Source organism: Zootoca vivipara, chromosome 6 (assembly GCF_965207765.1).
Source record: "Zootoca vivipara chromosome 6, rZooViv2.hap1.1, whole genome shotgun sequence".
NCBI lineage: Eukaryota > Metazoa > Chordata > Lepidosauria > Squamata > Lacertidae > Zootoca > Zootoca vivipara.
In genome coordinates, this window is record NC_142589.1 from 37,312,970 (window position 1) to 37,329,755 (window position 16,786).

Sequence of the window (16,786 nt, forward strand, 5' to 3'; positions counted from 1 at the left end):
GTTGTTCTCAGGTCCTGCTTGCAGGCTTCCCACAGGCATCTGGTTGGCCACTGTGAGAACAGGATACTGGTCTAGATCAGCTGCTGTCCTGATCCACCCTGACATGACAGCCTTCTCATTCATGAATTTGTCCGGTCCAGTCTCAGTCAAACCTCTGCATGTCGCGGGGGCTCTGCTTCCTAGGAGTGGTTCCGAAATCGCTCTCCACGTGCCCAGAGGCGCTTTCTTCTGGCAACATTTATTATTGTTATTTTTTCTGAGCGTGATGTGGCATCTGGAAACGGGCTGTCCTGGTGGTCTGTTGCTGCGATGGGGCTGAAGCGGCGCTAGATGGTGCTGCGTCCTGGAGAAAGGCCCGGACGGAACGGGACTGCAGAGCCCCACGAGCCAAGGCCAGGGGAGGCCGCGCCAAGGAGGAGAAGGAGGCGGAGGCGGAGGCTCCTTCCAGCAAAGTGCAAGTTTGACGCAAAGCAGCGCCCCCCCCCCGGCCAGAGCCAGACACGTGCTGCGGGCCGAGGGAGGCGAAGAGCCGCCGCGGCAGGAGCAGTTGCTACCGGAGTTTGGCGCGGGCTGGAGCAGCCTGCCCTGGAACACTTTGCTCCTCCAGGGTACCCCGCGCGTACTCCGGGGTAAAGCCAGGGTAGCCTCCCCACCTCTCCGCCTTCCTCCTCCCCGGAGAGCTGCGCTGGAGATCCCCGAGGGCCGGGAGGGAGGAGACGACGCCTAGCAGAGCCCAGAGGGAGAAACCCGAGGGAGTCAGCAAGTTTCGCCGGAGGGAGCCTCTGCGCGTTTTTGGCCGGAGCGCCCAGGAAGCGCGCCTTGCCGCTGCTTCGGCGTCTTGGGAGTGGTCCTTCCATGCTGGAGCACCGCGGGGCGCGGGCCCCCAGCAAGGGAGGACCCCGCTGACCGCGGGGCTGGCGCGGTGACTGACTTGGGGGCGGGGGGCTTAGAGACTCCTCCCTTCTCCCCGTCCACGCCGGAGGAGCAGGCAGGCGGCGATGCTGGCGCCGGCGACGCGCGCCTTGCCTGCTGGCTGCGGAACTTGCGCCTGAGCGCGCAAAGGGCGCGCTGCTGCCCGAGTGGGCGAAGAAGATGGAGTTGCGGGTCTGCTGCGGGGTCCTCTACTGGCTGCTGTTGCCGCTATCCCTCCTGGCGGGTAAGAAGTGGACCTGGGGTGGGAGACACACTCGCCCCCCCTTTTCTCCAGCACTGCCTTTCTATTTCTCGCCCGCGCGTTTTTCAGGGATTCCCCTCGTCCCAGATGTTCAGAGAAGTGCTTCTTCCAGCGGCACAGCTGGGGTGGTGAAGTGGCGTGCTATGGTTACTACACGCGCGGGGGGGGGGACCTCTCTCGCTTTCTCCTTGCTGACTCAACCTTGGGGCTCCACGTCGCCGTCACCTTGCGCTTTTGATCGCCCGCTCCCACCACGCTGTGCTTCCGCGGAAGTCGCGCCTGCTGGCTACCTTCATTCCCTTTTTTTACGAATCGGGGAATTCTTGGTTGGGAGGACCTTCCTATGTCCACGAGTGGGGCCAGTGGCTGAAGTGAAGAATCAATAAAGCCCTGGGTTTTGTCTACTAGACCTCAGCGAGAGAAACCTTTGAAAACCTGGTGCATGGTGCACAAGGCAGAGGGTTGGAGTCAATGACCTTTAGGGGACCCTCTCCATGGCGCACAGTTTTTGCATGCGGCTGGCATATGGATTCTGTTCCTTTCTCCCTGCCCTCCTTCCTGTCTGAGGATCTGAGATTCCTAATGAAAGAGGCGAGGGAGAACTTCTTGGTAGAGTTGCAAAATTCCTCGCTCATGACTGAATAGCCCATCCTGTGTGGATCTGGCTGTGAGTCACTAGGGTGGGTTGCGGAGAAGGTGGCTGCTACTGGTGAGCCTTGCGGAAGGCACTGGCGGCAGCCCCACCTTGGTTCTTGCAAGGCACAGAAGCAGCGTCTCTTTTGCTTGTTCTGCCTCCACTGTCGCAGGCAGCAAATGCTTCTGCTGGGAACTGCTGGAAGGCAGAGTGCTGTTGAACTCCTGCCCTGCTTGCAGGCTTCCCATTGGGGCATCAGGGTAGCCACTGAGAGAACAGGGTGCCGGACTAGAGTTTCCCTAGAAGTCTCTTCCCACCCCCACATTCTGCTCTCTGGTGCTGACAGCACGTGCATAATTTGTCCTGCCAACAAGGGTTATTTTGTACTGACAAGTATAGGCTGAGAGTGCAGAGAGAGGTATAAATTGAAGGTTAGGACTGTGTTTCCTTTTTTTGCACTTCCTGCTTTTCCAGTATCCTAGAGTCCCTCTTCCTTTTGGACATGAAGGAAAGTAGGAAGCTGATATCAAACCTCCTGGTGGAAATTAATATTGTGATGCTACCAGACTCTAGGTAGCAAACACGTGGATGGGAAGATCAATGAGCATTGTGTTTTGCACATTGAGGCATGCAACCATGGCATCATGATTCTAGATCTGAGCTGGGGGTCATTGACCAGAAAAAGTGATGATGGATTCACAATGGATAGCTCGATAAAAACATTAACTTAGTGTGTGGCAGCTGTGTGAAGAAAGGAAAATCCTCCTTGCGGGGAATTGAGAATAAAAACTGCCAATATCATTGCACTGTTATACAAATCTACAGTGTGAATGCAGTGGGAATACTATGTTCATTATAGGTAGCTTCAGCTTGAAAAAGGATATTGCAGAACTGGGGAAAGTTCTGCATGTGGTGGGAAAGGTGGGTAGAGGAAACTCTTTTATCCCTCTCTTTTATGCAACTAGAATTCCTGTAAAGGTAGAATGGAGTTACCCAATGAAGCTGAATTCAGGAAGATTCAGGGCAGACAAAAGGGAAGTACTTCACACAATGTGCAATTTAACTGTGGGACTCACTTCCACAAGGTGGGCTGGTGGGTCCCAATTTGGACAGCTTTAGAAAGGGTTTCGATCAACTCGTTGAGGATAGGGCTACCTATGGCTACTACATGATAAATGTATATGGCTTGTATGTATCCATGTTAGTTCACCATGAGGTAGACACATTGAATGATGCACATGGCTAACTTTGGTCTATTAATTTCAATGGGTCTACTCTGTGTAGAACTACCATTAGATGCAGCCCACTGCCTCCAAGATCAGAGGCAGTTTGCCTCTTAGTACAGGGGGCTGGTGATCAGAGGCAGGATACGAGGGCTGTTGTCCTCCTCTCCTGCTTGTGGGTTTCCTAGAGGCTTCTGGTTGTACTGTCTGGGAAAAGGGATGCAGGGAGGCCTTTGGTCTGATCCTGCAGGGCTCTTCTGATGTTTATTTTCATATGCTTATATTCCTCCCTCCCAGTGGGATCCCAGGGCAACAAACAATGCAGTCTAAGTCTCTAATAAACCCCATTAAAATTCCAATAAAACATACAGCCACATCTTCTTCACAAATGTTGTTAATACCCCCAAAGCTAACTTAAGGAAGCAGATTTCAGCAGTGCCTTTCCTAGTATAGAGGGTTAGAGCAAACAAACTTCTAAAGCGTGAAGTACTTTGCTATTTATTGAGGGCTGAAATAAGGAAAAGCTATTGAAATGATTTTTGCTGTTGAGCCTAGCAAGAGCAAGTGAGATCTCTGTACAAGCAGAGAATTTTATTAAAATAGTCATCATCATCATCCAGGAACCAACTGACTTAATTCTCTGATGCAGACACTTCATTTTATTTTAATAATTGTTCCTCTGTGATTTGGCACCTACAAAAATGCCCAGGCTGGCTTCTAGGAATTTTAAGTATTTTTCCAGGCTTCCTTACACGGCACTGTCAGAGAGGTGGGGCTCATTTTTCATCCCCAAGTGCATTACCAAAGAATGACGAGACACTGCATCAAAACTGTGGAACCTTTTAAAACTAAAGTATTATAAACAGTTATATAGAAACTGAGAACTTCTAGGTGTCAAAAAGTAAGCACTAATGTCATTCTGTTTGGTGTTATTTTACTGTTTATAACCAATGCCGCCCGCCCCCCACCTATAAATGGCTGTCAATAATAAAATAGGAATGTGTGCAGAGCTTCACAAACTATTTAGATGGAAATGCAGCTCATCTCCCTGGAGAATAAAGGATATCAGTGTTAAATGTGTATTCTTATTTTTATAGACTTGTTACCATTTCTATTATGCCCAAAGTCTGGAATGTATTGCTGATGTCCCTGCCCCCCCTTTTGCCTTTACTTCAGTATTTCATGCCTGTTTTCTGTGGTGATTTTGCATTATAATAAAATAGATAAAAGTATTTTTAAAATTACATTAAGGTTCTGCATCACAGCCACAATAACTTGCCCAGTGGATTGCCCTAAGCTCACCCCTCCCTTCTCATCTTCCATTAGCTATCTACCTTTACTGGTTGATTTCCTTCTCTTTTCCCTCCCTCTGTTCTGCCCCACTCACTTGCCTAAATCTAGATTGCATGCTTAGCAGGGCAGGGCAGGGTGTGGGACCCCATCTTTTGTTGTGTTACACTGTACAATGTAGTATATGCCAGTAGCACTATATCAATAATAATAAGTTTTCCACATTGTAAAACAGAGGCGGAGAAGGAGAATTGTTGCAATTTAAAGCACTATTATCTGTACAAAATTGACTCTGCCTTGCAGAATTCCGTTTTGCCAGGCTGTTTCAAATGGAAGCTCCAATCTCGCTAGCAGCAAAACTGTAGCTGTATTGTGTGAGTAGCTGCTGCAATTAAGTAAAATACAGGGGGTGGCTTCTTAGACATGGGCATTTGGAGAAGTAGCACCTCATGGTGTTCCATGGAGATTACTGATTATTATTTTCAGATGATATGTTCTGGGTTTGTCATCTTTTCTCAACACCTGTTCCTTTGGTAATAATGACTGCCTTTGTTTTTGTTTTAAAGTGCATTGAACTGAAGTAAAGAGAGGTTTCCTTTGGTGACCCTGCAGCTCCTGGTCGAAACAAGACAGTTCGGGGTTTCAAAGGCTGCCTCTTGCTCTGTGTTTCCAAATGAATAATCTGCAGCCTTGCAACGCAACCCATGGATCTATCTTGTAGTTTTCCCAGCTGCTCCTGTTGTGTCAGCTGGCTGTCAAAAGTGTCTTCCCAAAGAGACCTGGCCCTTCCCCTCTTTCCTTCCCGCCCCCAGAAATGCCTGTGTTTTGAAAGTCCATGTATGGAGACAGCCGGCCAGTTTTGCACAAATATTTAATGAACAAGCAAAGCCTTGGCCATCCCCAGTCTGTTGCAAAGGTAAACTCTGGAATGGCCGTTAGTTATACACCCAGCAGCTAGGGAAGAAGAGAGGCTGGTGTTGTGAAGAGGGATGAAGGAAGGGTCTGTGTCCCTCCAGAATTGTCCTGCCAACAAAGTAGCCTTGCAGTGGATGGGGAAAATTGGGCAGCTGTTGGATGTTCTCAGCATGGATTGCTAGTGGGTTTGCTCATGTTCCCTAGGAGTACAATTCTGATTTGCTCTGGATTTTTTTGAGTAATCCATTCATTCTGGCTACAAGAAGTGTTCTTCTGCTGTGTATGTTGGGAATTGGTTATGTATGCGCTCAGTACAGAGGGCAGTATTTAGTGCTGGTCAGAGTAGACCCTCACCCATTGAAACTAAGGGACATGGCTGGCATGCAATCACTCTGAATAAAGCTTAGTTGGATGCTAATAGTAGATAGAGAGAACATAAGAAGGGCCTGCTGAATCAGGCCAATGGCTCGTTGAGTCCAGCATCCTGTTCTCACAGTGGCCTTCCAGATGCCTGTGGGAAACCCACAATGCAGACAGAAGAGCTCTCTCCCCTCCTGTAGTTTCCAACAACTACTGTTCAGATGCATGACTGCCTCTGACTATGGAGGCAAAGGAGAGTGTTGACTAGCAGGGCAGTCTCGAGCAGGTCGGGGGCCCTGGTGCTGAAGGGCGGAGATCGCTCCAGCGCCCTCGCATCATGCAGTCACAGTATGGCTTCCGCACGGCTTCGCCCCGCAGCGCCCCGCCTACCAGCCCGGCGCCCTGGCGCCCCACACCACCGGGACTCTACCTAGAGCCGGCCCTGTTGGCTAGTAGCTATCCGTAGCCTTTTCCTCCATGAATTTGTCCAGTCCTCTTTTAAAGCCATCTAAGTGGGTGACACACACACTCTCTCTCTTGTGGGAGTGAGTTCCATAGTTTAAATATGTACTACATGAAGAAGTACATTCTTTTGTTTGCCTTGAATCTTCCAACATTTATAATGAGAGTCATGAAAACCCTGTTGAGCCACTTGGCACTGTCCTCGCAATTTCCTCGCATCTTGTCAGGCTGGGCATGTATTGGGCATGTACACTGGCCTGCGAGCGCTCCGGTTGGAGAACAGCCTTTACCAAAGGTGTCATGGGCTTTGAAGAAACTCGATCTCAGGACGCAGGGGAGAAACATGCTAAGAGGAAGGCACGCTTGGCAAATCCACACCGTGATCAACTCCCACCTGGAAACCAATGTCCCCACTATGGAAGGACGTGTGGATCCAGAATTGGCCTCCACAGTCACTTACGGACCCATTGTTAAAATCGTGTTTATGGAAGACAATCTTACTCGGCTACGAGTGATCGCCGAAGAAGAAGAAGAAGAAGAGTGTGTATCTGGGTAGGAGTAGGAAGGCAGGGCACCCCCAAGCAGCCAGACTTCCTTGCCCCCTCCTCCCGGGAAGAAAGTGGGGGCTATGAGCACCTTTCTTTTTCATGTGGTAGCAAGAAAGGTGGGCGTGACTCTCCCAACTAGCCTGGCACCCTGGAGACAGCACCAGAACGTTTGCAGGCCAGCTGTTTGCATGTGCCGTTTTCTGTCACCATGACAAGGAACGGCAATGGATAAGGCACCGTGTCCTGTTTCGTTCCTGACCCCCATTGCTGCCAATCTGCCCTCCACCTCCCATTTTCTCCAAGGCGGCTGCAAGAACTGACGGAGCAGTTATGATGCAGTTTCATTTGCAGCAACAACAAACCGCTGCAGGGGTGGAGAGGGGAGAGATTTTGCAAGCCGCTGAAGAAGAAGAGGGACTTTCTGTGTGGTTTGCGCTGCCTGACACCAAGACTAATTCCTTTACTAGTTCCCCCTCCTCCACATTTCTTAAATAGGCAATGAGTTTCTATTCCGACATGTGCACGTCTCTGTCTGTCTCTTTCTCTTTCTCTCTCTCTGTGTGTATGTCTTCCTCCCAGCGGTGACTCATAGAGCCTACAGGATGTGAGAAGTTTAATTATAACTGTGCCTGCAAATGGTGCTTAGGTTTGTCTGCTATAGGCTCTCAATTTCTGGGCACTGCTCACGCAAAAAAATTAAAAATATCAGGAATAGGGACTGAACTGACATCATAGGCTAGTTCCAAGGTCTGGGTTCAAATCCCACATGCCATGTCTCCTGGGGTTTGCATAAAAGAACGGTAGTTGAAGCGCTGCCAGTTTTTGGACTCCTGCTCATAGAATTGGCTCCCAGTGAGGTTATAAAGAAGCACCAACATTCCTGCAGTTTTACGCTTAAGTGTTAAAAGATGCAGATGCTTATTTGTCCTGCCGTTATGTTAACTGAGTGCTCAGCATTTTAGTCTTTGCCATCCAAATCTGCAGAGTCTTGCTGTTCTGTTAACATTGGTAAAGAGTGGGCAGAAACAGAGGAAGGTGGAGAACCAAAAACACATCACTGGATGGGAGAGGAAGGTTCTAAACAGCCATGTTGTAGTCAGAGGTGTCCAGTTTGGGTGATACTTATCATGAAACACTTGCAGTTCTTATTAATACGTATCCAAATATCCCAGAGATACCTGCTCCTTAAAACTCACAAACCAGATTTTCTACCACTGGGATGACATTTGATTCATATCTTGCCTCTCTTATAGGAAGCTTTATCATTTTATAAGCACAACAACCCTGTGAGACAAGGTAGCTTTTTAGGCAATGTCCAGCCCAGTGTCTCTCAGTGAACTTCATGATTGTGGGGATTTGAAACAGGGTCTCTCAGGTCTTAGTCAGACGCTGGAAGTAGTGCACCATGCTGGCTCCTAAGAAATTTGTGGCCCGCCATCCATTTTATATCTGAGGTACAAGGTTAAGGCTTAGGACTGGAGCTTTGGGGTACCAGGAGTGAGTGGAAAATATATTCCACCCTCCCTTTCTTACAGCCTTGCAAATGTCTCCAGAAGCAGGTTGCAAGCTTGCTTTTCCACACACACACACACACACACACACGGTTGGGTTAGACTAGTGGTTCCCAAACTCCCTCTGCCCCTATGGACCACTTACTGATTTTTCTGCCTCGTAGCCATTGTATTGTGCCATGCTAGAAGATGTATGATTTTTAATTATATTTTTATGCATTTCTAATTTCTTATATCCAGTGTTTTCTCATATCACAATTCGTATTCCATAGAATACCGTATAAGGACAAGAAGAAGAAATAAAAGTACTGTTAAAAATCAATATACTCAGTGTGATGGATGTGCTACTTCCTGTCTTCAAGCACAAATCCACAGATACCCGGAGTACTATCTGAATGAAGCTCAGGGACCTCTGGTGGGCCGTAGGCCACAGTTGGGGAACTCCTGCGTTAGACAGTTGTGCCATATAAAAAGTATTAATAACAATAAGCACTTTTGTTCCAAATAACAAAGGTTTCCCAGTCTGAGGATTTCCCCCAGACAAACAAGCATTTGTCACAGGAAACCAAACTGATGACTCCAGTCTGTGATCTTTGTTTTTCATATGTTCATGAGCTGTTTTTGCAGGGGGGGGGCATATTTGCAGCTGAAAAATGGGATACAAATACTGTACAGTGGTACCTCCGGTTGTGGATGAGATCTGTTCCGGAGGCCCGGTCAGATCCCAAGGTTTCCACAACCTGAGGACCACTTCTGCGCATGTGCGCATGGCGAAACCCGGTCAAATACTTCCGGGTTTGCCGCTTTCGCATCCTGAAGTTTACGTAACCAGAGGGTTACGTAACTACTGGAGGTACTACTGTGCAGTAATTTTAGAGAAAAATATAAGGAGAGGTGCTGGAGCTTGAACTGGCTTGGGCCCACTCCCACCTCCCCTAATTCTTGCCACCTCCTAACCAGGCAGCCTCACTCCCTAACCCCAGATGTATAGAGGCTGCCTGAGATGACTCAGCAAAAAGGAGGGAGCGCTCTGTGCATGCTCAAAGTGGTTGTCTTGTTACTACTTTTCCTCCAAATGGCATTCTGGGATTTAGGTCTGGCAGGTCCTGGTTTGGGTTAGCCTTCTGATCCTGATCCTTTGCATAAAAGTGTGTGTGCGCCTAAGAGAGTGGGAGAGACTTGTACGTGTGACACAAGGACTTCTCTCTTTGCTGTAGGCCTCTCCTCCACCCTCCCTCTTACTATCTCTCTCTTGCAACATGTCTAGCCTGCTCAGCTGGTGTTCTTGGTTTCACTTTGCTGGGTTCCTTTCTCCTCCCCCCCCCATGCCCCTCCTCCTGCCACCTGATCAGCTGCTGAAGTTGTTATTTTGAAGGTCTGCAACTGAGACCTATCTGAGAGCCAGGAAGCCATACCCTGTAAAGCTTGTGCGTTTCCTTGAGAGGGAGGCAAACCTACAGTTACTCAGTGCAGGTATACTCTGCACAAGCTCAGAGGCCCTTAATTATTACCCAGCTTATCAAACCATTTTGTTTTGTAAAAAAATGTTTTTAATAGTTTTCAATATTGATTTTGCAATATTGCAAATATTTTTGGGGGGTGCTCTTGTATTTTCTCTGTTGTCCCTCTCTTGGTGACCTCCAGAAGTTTTGTACTCCAGCTCCCATCAGCCCCAACCAGATGGCCAGCAGTTGCGGATGATAGGCATTGAGGCCCAAAACAGACAGCACCAGCTTGGGAAAAGCGAATGTCTATAGTATTATATTCAGTGTGAAAACATGCAGTTTGACAAAGAAAAAACAACAGTCCTGCTGTGTTTGAAGGAAAGGCTATCTGTGTTTTTTTCATTATATTTGGGGATATGCATGTGAAACATTCCATAGGGGAGTTAACAGAGCAAAGTTAAAAGGTCTCTGAATACAAGCAACGGTAAGATTCACCAGCATTCCTGGTTTAAAATCTGCGTTGCCATTGATTCTGCTGGCGTGATCTTCAGCTGTCCTGGATCTTATTGTCTGGGGGTCCGGGGGACACACAGCTATTTAATTGGAAAGGCAAGCTCTCTGCTCAGCTTTGAATGCTAACCAGAAAGAACATGATATCTTGGGAAGTTTCTTTTCCCCATCAGAGCTGGTACAAAGAGGACGAAGCTGAAGTGTCTCTGTGGCCCTCCCTCAGATTCTTGTAAAGGAAGCGGTCAGATTTCTCTCTCTTCTCAGCCTCACAAAAAAAAATATCAGGGAATGGGCTGCAATCTTAACCTGGAAGTAAGTCCCATTGAACTCTATGGATTGCACTCCCAAAGTTTCCATTATTTCTCTCTTAAAGCTTGCATGAGAGACAGAAACGGGGTGTGTGTGTTTGTGTATCTGTATATGTCTGGTGACACAGTAACTTTTTCCGTATGCTCAGAGCCTGATCCCTGGGATTAAAGAGAGGTAGCATTGCTCAATATGAGGATCAAATGCAGCTCAGGGTGAGGAGCAAAACTGTGCACAGCAGGGGTGAGGAACCTCAGACCGGGGTGCTGAATATGACTTCCCCACCTCTCTATTTCACCCTTGGGAGTCTCCCCAGGGGGAGACACCTCTTTGCTAGTCACCTGCTTCCCTGGGCATCCTCAAGCATTTTTGCATGACTTGAATATGTCCTTGATAGGAGGTTGGAGAGTCGTGTGTAGAAAGCAGCCTACTTGCACTAAGGTGAAATGAACATCCGTTGCTCCACCCATTCTTGCCACTGGCCCCGCCCACCGCTGGCATGTGGCTTCTGGAAGGTTGCCCAGAATCAAAAAAGGCCGCCTAACGGGGTGGGGGTGGGGAGTCACTCCTGGTGTGCATTGTGCTCTGGGATTAAAGGATTTGCCTACCTCTTTGTTCTTTGTTTGGCCTCTGCTACTTTGTGTCCTATTTAACTTTTGTTCTGGGCTGAGGAATCTGAGTTCCTGGTGACACAGCCTGCTTATCTCCTGAGCTGCAACTCCTCCCATCCTCTTTTCATCCCAGAGGACTACAAAGGACATAGAGGAGGATTGCATCTAGTCCAACATCCTGTTCTGACAGGGGCGAAGCAGAGGCCCTGATAGGAAAGCTGAAAACAGGATGGCATGTGAAGTCTGTATAGTACAGTCATACCTTGGAAGTTGAACAGAAGCCGTTCTGGAAGTCCGTTCGACTTCCAAAGCATTTGGAAACCAAAGCACAGCTTCTGATTGGCTGCAGGAAGCTCCTGCAGCCAATCAGAAGCCATGGAACGTTGGACGTTCGGCTTCCAAAAATAGTTTGCAAACTGGACAGGCCCATCTCAAGGATATCGGGTGCTGTGGTTCAAAGGTCCCTCGGGCGCCCCCCATTCAAATATCCCTCTGACACCCCCGTCACCTTTTTACAGCTCCCGCCGCCATGCCTTGAGGGCCCCTTCACCGAGGGGGAGATGGGAAAGGCAAGAAGCAGCCCTCCGCCGCCGCTGCCTTCCCGCCTCCCATCAGGCGCTGCTGCTGCAAGGTGCCTGAGGAGCTCATGTGGGAAGGGCGGAGGGGGACGATGAGGAGGGCAGGGCCCCCGGGGAGTGTGCTGGGAAAGCAATAGGGCTTCTTGGGCTGCGGAGAAGGCGGGCGGGAGGGCGCGATTTTTCTTTCACACCCCGTTGAGGAAGGGGTGTGAGGAGAGGAGGAGGGCGCCACAGCCGCCGCCCACGGGGAAGGGAGCTGCGGCTCCGGGAGAAGGAGGGTGAGCTGAGGAAACGCCAGTTGGAAACTCCTGAGCTGGCATGAGGCAGAGGTCTTGGGAACGTGCATGGGGCAGCGGGGGGGGGGGTGTCCGCCACCTGGGCTGCTCTGGCGGCAGCCGAGGTCTTTTCGCTGCCACAGTTCCCGAAGGAGTGGCAATCTGGTCTATGCGGGCAGCGGCTGGAGGGCGGCTCCTCCGGCAGTACGGAGGCTCCGGACGCCGCACAGCATGGCGGGGGTGGGCAAGGGTGGCGAGCTGATGCGGAGAGGCACCGCGTCCAGCCTCCGCCTCTTCCGTGGCACTCTCCAAAACTGGGTGCTGTGGTTGCCTGCGCCACTAGCCTCTATGACTAAGACGCCCCTGCTGCCACTGTTTGGTGGCTTCCAACGTAGAAGCTTCGCTGTCACTTGACCATGCCATTGATTTCTTCCAGCTTTCCTGTAACAGGCCTTGATGTTTTCAGCCAGCCCTCTTCAAAGTCTGCTGGTGGCCCACATCTCTGCTCTTGGTTGTTCTAGGGTCTCTTGTCCTCCACACTCCTGAGACCATTAGTGGATGCCTGCACCTCAAAATTAGATTAATTTTCCATAAAAACAGGATGCATTGGGTGAAATGGCCCTTGTGATTTTTTTTCCAGTAAGGGGAAATCTAGACACTAGTAGTTGTTGTTTTCTAGAAATATCACTGGCTTGGCAGGGGGATACATTTTTTAAATCTGTTCCTCCAGGAGGTGAGAGCACTCTGTCCTTCTTTTAATTAGCACCAAATTGGTTTTTCATCTGGATAGAAAAAGCGAGTTGTAGCTGCCATATGGATTTATTGACCGAGGAGAGCAGCAGTTGCTGTAGTGGACAGTTTTGCAGAACCTGGTGCCCTCTAGATTGTCTGCAACTCCCATCTAGTGGGTGGGGGGAGAGAGTGAAGGATATTGAGAAGCTGGAACGTCTGCAGAGGTGGGTGACCACAATGACTAAAGGTCTGGAAACCAAGACTTACGAGGAATCATTGAGGGAGCTGGGTATGTTTAGCATGGAGAAGAGAAGACTGAGAGGTGATATGAAAGCCATCTTCAAATACCTGAAGGGCTGTCAAATGGAAAATGGAGCAAACTTGTATTTTGCTACTGCGGAGGGTAGAACTCAAATTAATGGATTCAAATTACAAGAAAGGCTATTTTAGCTAAATATTTGGAAGAACTTTCTGCTAGCAAAAGCTGTTTAACAGTGGATCAGACCACATCGGGGAGTAGTATTGGAGATTTTTAAGCAGAGGTCAGGTGGCCATCTGTCAGGGATTCTTTAGCAGGGGGTTGGACTAGATGACCCTTGGGGTACTTTCCAACTCTACAATTCTATGACTCTGTGAGAAATTTGATTTCTCACACTCTCTGTAACAACACTCAAACTGAATCACAGCTATTCTTTGAAATTTCACAGTTTTCTGAATTTTGCAATACAGTACTCCAGCCAAGTAACAAAAACGCATATATTCAGCTAAAATGTACACATTAATGCATATATTATTGAAAATAGCATGTGGTACATTCTTCTTGTGAAAATTGCTGTGCAAAAATGTGTATTAGGAGAAATTCACACTAAAATGCTGGTGAATTTTCATGAGAACTTAAAGATAATAATTGCAAACTGTTTTGGAGAACTGAATTTAAGACTGGACAATGAGAAACAGAGAGAACCAAAGCTGGCATATTTACCCATCCTTACTCCCATCAACAGCTGTGTTGGCTAGTGGGAGTTGTAGTCCAAAATGACCTGAAGAAGAGCAGGTTGGGAAATGCTCTTGCATTTTCTCTGTTGTTCCAAACTCAGTGGTGTCTTCTTGGCTTGGGAGGTGGAGGAGACCTGTAATTTTAACCTCCATGGCAAAGCAGATGTTGTCTTGCCCACACCCCAAATAAGCAACAGAATTTGGGAAGGGCATGTTCCTTGGGGGAATGAGAGAGATGCTAAACACTCCTCCTTTCATTAACACTCATGTCATCAAGGTGTAAATTGCTTCCACAACACTCCAGGGATTGTTGTACTCCCTCATTTATATGTGGTCCCTTGTTGTGTACTTCATTACATAGGATACTAGGCCCTTATTAGGCAGGTCCCAGGGCTCAATGGCTAGAGCACAAAAATTTGGCTTGATACATGAAAGTGGCACCTCGTTCCAAGTCGCCTGGGTGAAGTTTTACTTGTCTGTTGTGCCATAAAAACTAGGTAAAGGTTCCAACTTGCAGGGATGTGATGTCCTTAGTATTCCGTTTAGATGCTTGGTATATTGTTGCAACACTCTTGTGGTGCCTTTGGAGACTTACTTTTAGTAGTTCTTTATTGCTGTATTATCATATCTATTGTGGTTTAAGCTTTCACAGGCTAGAGCCCACTTTGTCAAATGCAGGAAGCGTGCCTTGCAGGAGGTTCTAAAGGTAAAGGGACCCCTGACCATTAGGTCCAGTCGTGACCGACTCTGGGGTTGCGCGCTCATCTCGCATTATTGGCCGAGGGAGCCGACGTATAGCTTCCAGGTCATGTGGCCAGCATGACAAAGCCGCTTCTGGCAAACCAGAGCAGCACACGGAAACGCCGTTTACCTTCCCGCTGTAGCGGTTCCTATTTATCTACTTGCATTTTGACATGCTTTCGAACTGCTAGGTTGGCAGGAGCTGGGACCAAGCAACAGGAGCTCACCCCGTCACAGGGATTCAAACCGCCGACCTTCTGATCAGCAAGCCCTAGGCTCAGTGGTTTAACCACAGCGCCACCTGGATCCCCTGCAGGAGGTTCTATCAGCAGTCAAATATATGCAACACATGCATACGGTATGCTCGCATGGCACGTCAGTGTGATACCAGTGGGTAAGCATGGCCACAAAGCCACAACATGCAAGGTTTTCAGTCTGGGGCATTCCTATGCAAAGCTCAAATGTGTGTAAGGCAAGGACAATGACCGTTCTGAGCAGCTGGAATTGGCAATAATAATGCACAACTTTTGGACGACGTCCGAGGCAGTTTATGGTGGACATCTGTTTGGGCAGCTGGGAAAGCAAAGCAGCTGTTTTGTGTGAGCTGCAGCCAACTTCAGCTCTCTTTCCTTGTGTAGTAGCCTTTTGCCCATTTATTGCCAAGTGGTCCCCTAGTTGGAGATTTTGTCTCTGGTTTGCTGCTCTGAATCTGCTGTGCCTGGTGGATGTCCTTGTCCTTATTGAAATGGTTGTTGTTTTTTAGTCGTTTCTGACTCTTCGTGACCCCATGGACCATAGCACACCAGGCACTCCTGTCTTCCACTCCCTCCCGCAGTTTGGTCAAACTCATGTTGGTAGCTTCGAGAACACTGTCCAACCATCTCGTCCTCTGTCGTCCCCTTCTCCTTGTGCCCTCAATCTTTCCCAACATCAGGGTCTTTTCCAGGGAGTCTCTTCTCATGAGGTGGCCAAAGTTTTGAAGCCTTAGCTTCAGGATCTGTCCTTCTAGTGAGCACTCAGGGCAGATTTCCTTCAGAATGGATAGGTTTGATCTTCTCGCAGTCCATGGGACCCTCAAGAGTCTCCTCCAGCACCATAATTCAAAAGCATCAATTCTTCGGCGATCAGCCTTCTTTATGGTCCAGCTCTCACTTCCATACATCACTACTGGGAAAACCATAGCTTTAACTATACTGTACGGACCTTTGTCGGCAAGGTGATGTCTCTGCTTTTTAAGATGCTGTCTAGGTTTGTCATTGCTTTTCTCCCAAGAAGCAGGCGTCTTTTAATATGGAAATGGTACAGTTTTGTATTTGTTCTATCTTATTATTTTCCAACATTTTAAAAAATTGCCGCAGACCATCCTTCTCTTCCCCCACCAGGATGCAAGCGGCTTTTCTAGCAGAGGAAATGTCAAATCCTAGCTTTTATTGGCCCTTGGGTGAGATGCTGTACAATTTTCCTCTGTAGGGCACCGTTGTGTTCTCTGCTATCCTATTACGAGAATTCTTCTTGTGTGCTCTTTATGTTCGATCCACAATTCCTTGAAACTGCAGGGAGATTCCACCATTGCAAATGCAGGCTCTTCCAAAAATAAGTGAGATGACTGGCTTCTGTGAAACCCCAAGCAGATGAGCAGATTGCTCTCCAAGCTCCAGTTTTTTGTTGCCAGCTTGGTGGGATTGGCACAGAAGGTGAAAACACAGGATACAAGCTTGTGTGTGTGTGTGTGTGTGTGTGCATGTGCGAATGCTTCCATCTGAGTGTGAAAAGAGACTTGCAAATAAGTCTCTTTTCACACCCAGATGGAAGCATTCACACACACACTTGTACAGTATATATGTGCACTTATATCCCACCTTTCTTTTTTTAAAAAATATATATTTATTATAATTTTATAACAACAACAAAATACAACTACAAAACACACTCTACACATTATAAAAATACAAAAATACAAAAAACAACAAACATAGACAAAAAGAAACAAAAAGATCAAAAACTCTCACTTATAAACCTTATTTCTAATCTATTGACTTCCTCATTCCTCCTCTTACTGCGTTCCATTATAAATCATCTTTAGTAATTTCTAAATCTTACATAATCTCTAAATTTTATTTAACACTAACTTGTTTCTATACCTTTTAATTCTTAATACTTTACATTCCCAACTATCTCCTTTCTTTTTACTCAATTATATCTAATTCTAACAATACTTATCTCTCACCATTGTATTTATCTACAACCTATATCCCACCTTTCCCCCCAAAGAAGCTCAAGGTGGCGTGCATGATATTTATCTTCCACATTTTATCCTCCCAACAACCCTGTGAGGTAGGTTATGTTAAGCGACTGCCTAGTCCAAGGTCACCCAGGATTATATGTAATGGTAAGCCTATTCTGAGTATCACTTAGTTGGCTATAACTCCGCATGAGCTTCATGCTGAGTGGGGGATTTGAACCTTGGCCTCCCAG

General features: G+C 47.8%; 1 protein-coding gene across 2 annotated transcripts in view; it reads left to right on the top strand.

Moving 5' to 3' along the window:
* The first annotated feature begins 491 nt into the window (after positions 1-491).
* The window catches only part of PIEZO1 (piezo type mechanosensitive ion channel component 1 (Er blood group)), a 120,603-nt gene continuing 104,308 nt past the window's right edge, over positions 492-16,786 (top strand). Inside the window, exon 1 of one of the 2 annotated variants that reach the window (XM_035117666.3) lies at positions 492-1,156. In XM_035117666.3, coding sequence (XP_034973557.3) covers positions 1,093-1,156 — 64 coding nt within the window. In that variant the 5' untranslated portion in view covers positions 492-1,092. The remainder of the gene's footprint in view (positions 1,157-16,786) is intronic. The other variant, XM_035117665.3, reaches the window with a different exon arrangement.